Source organism: Salvia miltiorrhiza, chromosome 1 (genome assembly GCF_028751815.1).
Source record: "Salvia miltiorrhiza cultivar Shanhuang (shh) chromosome 1, IMPLAD_Smil_shh, whole genome shotgun sequence".
Taxonomy (NCBI): Eukaryota; Viridiplantae; Streptophyta; class Magnoliopsida; order Lamiales; family Lamiaceae; genus Salvia; species Salvia miltiorrhiza.
The window spans coordinates 19,563,463-19,569,548 of record NC_080387.1 but is presented as its reverse complement, the minus strand read 5'-3'; the positions used below and the strand labels follow the sequence as shown (position 1 = coordinate 19,569,548).

The 6,086-nt window shown below is 39.6% G+C and overlaps 1 protein-coding gene across 1 annotated transcript; it reads left to right on the top strand.

The window, feature by feature from the left end:
* Positions 1-349: 349 nt before the first annotated feature.
* Positions 350-4,707, top strand: LOC131006890 (zinc finger CCCH domain-containing protein 53). The gene is made up of 10 exons (XM_057934036.1): positions 350-802; positions 1,163-2,409; positions 2,487-2,639; positions 2,720-2,905; positions 2,984-3,075; positions 3,170-3,391; positions 3,481-3,586; positions 3,674-3,883; positions 3,980-4,058; positions 4,212-4,707. The coding sequence occupies exons 2-9, from the start codon at positions 1,451-1,453 to the stop codon at positions 4,011-4,013; spliced, it is 1,962 nt and encodes a 653-aa protein (XP_057790019.1). The 5' UTR covers positions 350-802; positions 1,163-1,450; the 3' UTR covers positions 4,014-4,058; positions 4,212-4,707.
* The last annotated feature ends 1,379 nt before the right edge of the window (positions 4,708-6,086 follow it).

Sequence of the window (6,086 nt, the reverse complement as noted above, 5' to 3'; positions counted from 1 at the left end):
AGAACCAGAACCGTTGCTTTATAGCTCAACGGGTAATGAACGGTTCTGGTTCTGGTCCGAGTAATATCCACCCAGTGACATCCCTAATTCGTACACCTCTTCGAGCTCAATAGTTTCGGACCATGTCACATATATATTAATCATATCATTTGGATGATTAAACATTTAATTACTTACATAAACGTAGGGTCATAATAAAAATAAATAAAATACTAGGAGTATATTTTATAAAAAGGAACAAAGCTCAATAATTTAAGAATGAATAGTTAAAATAAGTGGGATCAAGATGAGAGTTAGTGGAAGACTGTCAGAATAATAATCTCACAGAGTTCACTCACTCAGACAGCTTTCACGATGTCCCACTACATCATACACATTCATATATTTATATGTATATTTCATTTCGTAGTCTTTTTTATTTAAAACAATTTGCGTAGTCTTTTTCAATTTCACCTCCACCCCCTATAATAAAAAAAAAAAACAAAAAAAAAATAACAAAAGGTGAAATAGTGGAAAAAAGAAGAGGGCTCGTCTCATTGAAATTTAAGTTGACAGCAATGAAATGAATTAAATGGTCCTGTGCCATCTACTGTTGCTGTCAAACTGCAGCTAAAAATTCTGCAGGGCTGGCAGCTGCATAGAAAGAAGGTGCTGCTTTGGCTTTTGTAGCAACTTCCATTGCTAACAAACATATGTTCACTCCTCAGAGAAAAAGGAAAACAAATATACTCTAGAGAGAGAGAGTTGATATCAATGATATGGGCTCCCAGCTGATTACTATCATCTTCTTCACTTAAAACCGGTAAGCAGAAGTAGTGTTTCTGATTGTTGAAGCTCTCTGCAAAGTTGTTGTGTTTGAAGAAAAAGATACCATCTTTTTTATGGGTTTTTCTTGAAAGTTGAAATACTTGTTTGTGCGCGCGTGTGTGATTAATAAAACTCTTTTCCATTGTGCTCTGCATATATCATCTTTCTATGCAGAATAATTCGGGGGAAAAAAAGTTACAAAAAAAAATAAAAATAAAAAATAAAACTTGGCGCAGCATATGGAGCTTTCATGAATCTTTTCCTTTTCTTCTCTTTTAGAGCTTCTTCTCACGGGAAAATACTACTTTCTCTAACACTTTATTTTCTTTCTTTTCTTTTTCTGGGGTTTCTGCAGGAACAAGTAGAGAATGAAGTGAACTACTCCTTCGACTCTAATTACAGCTTGGGTAGGTGCGGCCGTGGAAACAAGAAAGGGGGAGAGAGAGAGTGAGAGAGAGGGACTCTTTTTTCTTTAAAGAAAATTCCTTTTTTGCTGTTTTCTCCATTAGCTTTTGTGCACTCTTTACTCAAAAGAAAAAAGAAAGGAAGACCACTAGAATTAGTGATAAAACAAGAGAAAGGTAGAGTAGGTTTGAAAGAGTTGGAGTGGAATCTTTAGCACCAAACCCCCCCAAAATCAGACATGGATGCATACGAAGCAACAAAGATTGTTTTCCAAAGGATCCAAAATTTAGACCCTCAAAATGCCTCCAAAATCATGGGGTTTCTTCTAATTCAAGATCATGGCGAGAAAGAGATGATCCGCCTAGCCTTCGGCCCAGAATCTCTAATCCAGTCTGTAATCATTCAAGCCAAGAAAGAGCTGAATTTAGTAGCTTCATCAAACATGCCCTCAACTCCTCCAACTCCATCCTCCCCCTCACCCTTCAGCAACCCACTTTCTCTCTCTAGGCAGAATTCCTGCTCCTCAGCTTCCTCAAGAATGATTGGCGGCGTAAATCTCCCTTCCCCGCTTAGCATCGCTAACCACTCCTCCACCGCGCCTTCTTCCTGGACAAACTCCAGCAATTTCTCCGACTTTCAGACCACCGACGACTTGATCAGTCCTAGCACATACAATGGCAGCTCCCCTCCGTCAACTATGAACTCCGCAGCCGCGCCCTTTTACGGCGGCGCCGAGGTTGACTTGATTGACGAGCTGCAGCTTCAAGATCAGCTCTCCTTCCTAAACGACGGCTCCCCGCCTCTGGGGCCGAAAAGCTCCGATTTTTACTACCAAGATTTGGCCTCGAGCCCCACCGGAACCGACCCCATGCTCTTCTGGGGCGGCGGCGGCCACCGCCGGAGCTGCTCCGTCAGTGATATCTGCTTGGGGCCTGATGATCTGAGCGGGGGGTTCGGTTGGAAGCCCTGCTTGTTCTACGCTAGAGGCTTCTGCAAGAACGGGACGAGCTGCCGGTTCCTCCACGGCGAGGGCGAGGGCGCCGCCGCCGCGGTGGGGTCGCCCAGTAAGTTTGAGATGCTGGAGCAGTGCCAGGAGCTGATGAGAACAAAGTCAACTCACATGAATTTCCCTTACTCTCCACTGCCAGCTAACAAATGCATGAATTTCCTCCAGCAGCTTCCACCTGACAGCCCAAGGTTTGAATTTTTTTTTTAACCTTAATTCAAGATTTTTACTGTTAATTCTTTCTTTAATCATTTATTGCATGGTTTAGATCTCTGATGATGAGTGATGGAATGCACAAATTCGGGCGTGGCCGCCTCGAAAGGGGCGATTTTGGGATGAATAATCCTGGGTCGAGGCAGATTTACTTGACATTCCCTGCTGATAGCACCTTTAAGGAGGAGGATGTGTCCACTTATTTTAGGTGCATTCTCTCTCTATCTCTCGATATGGCATTTTTTTCTTCTTCTGCGTTGCTAATTGGGGTTTTGTTGGGTTGTATAGTAATTTTGGGCCGGTTCAAGATGTAAGGATCCCTTATCAGCAGAAGAGGATGTTTGGGTTCGTCACCTTCGACTTCCCGGAGACTGTGAAGCTCATTCTCGCCAAGGGCAACCCTCATTTCGTCTGCGACGCCCGCGTGCTCGTGAAGCCTTACAAAGAGAAAGGGAAGATCCCAGACAAGCACAGGTGATTCTTGTTATCACTGCTGCATCATCCCTTTTTACCTTTGAAGAAGATTTCTTGAATATATGTATGCGTGTGCAGGAAACAGCAGCAACAGATGGAAAGAGGGGAATTCGCCGGTTGTGGCAGCCCCACCGGGCTAGAATCGAGAGACCCTTACGATCTTCACCTTGGTAAGGGATGCGTATGTGTATCCGATCAAACAATTGTTATCTACTTAGCACTGCCCTGAGAGATTGATTGATAATACATTCATCTCTGCGTTAGGTGCAAGAATGTTGTACAACACACAGGACATGTTGTGGAGGAGGAAATTGGAGGAACAAGCTGATCTGCAGCAGGCGATTGAGCTGCAGAACAAGAGGCTTATGGGCCTTCAGCTTCTTGATGTCAAGAGGAATAGCCACCACCGCACCCTCTCCACCGGTGCCGTTATGTCGTCTCCAACAACCTTCTCGAGCAACCGCAGCAGCCCGGAAGCCAGAGAAGGTTCACATTTTCTTTTCCATCTTTTTAAAAATTATTATATATAATAGCATTCGATTCGACTACTTAAATTTGTCGTCTTGCAACTGCAGAATATGGCTCGATTGGGAATCCGACTGTAAATGCGAGTGCAAAAGAGAATGATGAGCCTAGTAATGGCAAGAACAGCCCCCCCAAACAAAGTGATTTACAAGAAAGGTATCAGTTTTATTGGCAAATGAAATGGCTCATTTTTCATCAATGTGTGCAAATTAATGAATTTGTATTATCCAATTAACATTGTAGCTTGGAGCACAACCTCCCCGATAGCCCCTTTGCGTCTCCAAAGGCAGGCGTAGACTTGGCCACGACCTTTTCCAACGAGATGGAGAAGGGCAGTGCTGTTGTCTCCATGCCATCTACTAACAATAATTTGATCACCGGCCCCTCATTGTTCCCGGCCTCAGCTTCATTGGACATGGCTCCTTTTAAATCATGTTACTTCCAAGTTCCTAGGTATAAAAAATCCATCACTTACTTCTGCCCATGTCCTATTATTGTTCCTAATCAAAAGCATTTTAATCACAATAATTACACATGATTATGATGTAGGTTTGCCTCCGGTCACGAGACTGTCGGAATGTAATCCCCTAGTTCCCTTGTTGGGCCTTCCTAACAACCCTAATGAAAGGTAATTTGGGCAAATCACTTTCCATCTTAAGCTAATTAACTCAACTATTTCTCTTCATAATATATAACCATATTAGTACTTGTTTTATATAATTGAAGTAGTTGCATTGTCATTCATTATTAAGGTTGGTTGTGTACGTTTGTCTCCGAACAGGCCAAATATCTACACATGTAGTCCCCCGGCACCACCACAACGACCACCATGACTCGACGCCATTAATGTCACACCAGCAAGCAGGATTAGTGTCCTATACCATACTACTTACTACCATACAAGTTGCATACATAAAAAAGGCAGTAAAGAAGAGTGGGTCAGCCATCCATTTCCTCTCACACTTGTTGTACTGTTTATTACCTCCTATCACATCTGTAGTTGAAATTTGTTGGACCACAGGTTTAAAGAAGAAGAAGAAGAAAATAGTGAATAGTAAAAAAAAAAAATCAAAGAATATCAGTCAGTCATCAGTGGCTGTAATTTCTTTTCTTTGCTCACCATTGATGGCTTGCCCACATTTATAAGAGTAATTTTATTAGGTAACAAAGTGAAAGAAAAGGCAGTGTTTGCCTTGTGATATCATTGTAATATTGTACTAATAATATGTATATTATGAGGAAAAAAGTAAAGAAATGAAGCAGCTGCAATTAGGAAAGTGTTTTTTCTTTTTTAAATCCGATTTCTATGTGAGGTATGGTATAATGTTTCATTGAATGCTGTCGTGATTTGTACAAATTGTGCGGAAAATTACGTTTCAATTAAGTTTTTCTTGGTGAGCGAAAGGAATTTATTTGGTGAACATGGGCTGGATTGACTTTTTTTTTAAGTAGTGCACTTAGGTTCAACACATTAAATTCGAAAACAAAAAACAAGTTAATCTACACATGCATGTACGATGTATGATAATCTAATGTCTGACCAAAATGTAAAGATGTAATAAATTGATTTTAATTGTCGTTGCATATGTCAAATGTTAATGTTTGATACTATTTATTAGTAGTTCGGTAGTAGTTAAATGCATCCCGAACAAGGATCCGAATTTTCATTTTATTGTCACACGATATTTAAAAATTTATTCATTTAAAAATTAATTCTCCGGGTCGCATTATGTATAGCTTTATAATTTTACACATGATTATAAAAAAAAAAAGTGATTAAAAGTTAAAAGTGTTAAAAAATGATGAAATGCTCAATTTTTTGTGAGAATAAATAATGTTTTTTAAATAAATTACTCCCTCCTCTAAAATAAGTTCTTTTTTTCTTTTTGGGACGTCCCCCAAATAAGTTTATCTTTCTTTCTTTTCATTTTTAGACAACTACATCACCACTAATAATACTTTATTTATTCTTAATTTTTACTTTTTCATCACTCCCAATACTAATTATAACACTGTTTCACTTTTTCATTACTCCCAATACTAATTATAACATATTTTTCTCCACTATCAATATACTTTATCACTTTTCCTTATAACTCGTGTTGTCCTCAAAGAGGAACTTATTTTGGGGACGGAGGGAGTATTATTATTGAGAAAGACGAAAAATAAAAGTGAATTACGTATTATTAACGACGAGATGATATTGTATGTTAAACAACCTTAGGGGTATTTTAGTAAAGAAAATATTTGAAATTTGTGTGTGTTTTGTATTCACGATAACACAGGACATAGATTAATGTGTCTGATTGGTGTCTCTTTCTGAGTTTGATTAGAGACTGACAAAATGATTTAATATTGTAAAAAATGTAATCGTATGAATTTGTCAGTTAGCTGCAGCTGTTTTATTGTATTTATATATAGAGAGAGAGACAGAGAAAAGAGAGAATAGTTGTATATATATATATAGAGAGAGAGAGAGGGGGGTGGGGTCTGTCTTTTTGCTGCCTTTGATGGAGTGGAAGGGAAAGGGTCTCAACAAGCACAGTATCACATGGGGGGCTGACAATGCATGTTGGGTCCCACTTATTTATCTACTGTTTGATAGGGCCTGTGGGTCCATACCACCAACGCCCATGTGATTGCTCCCCATTTTGCT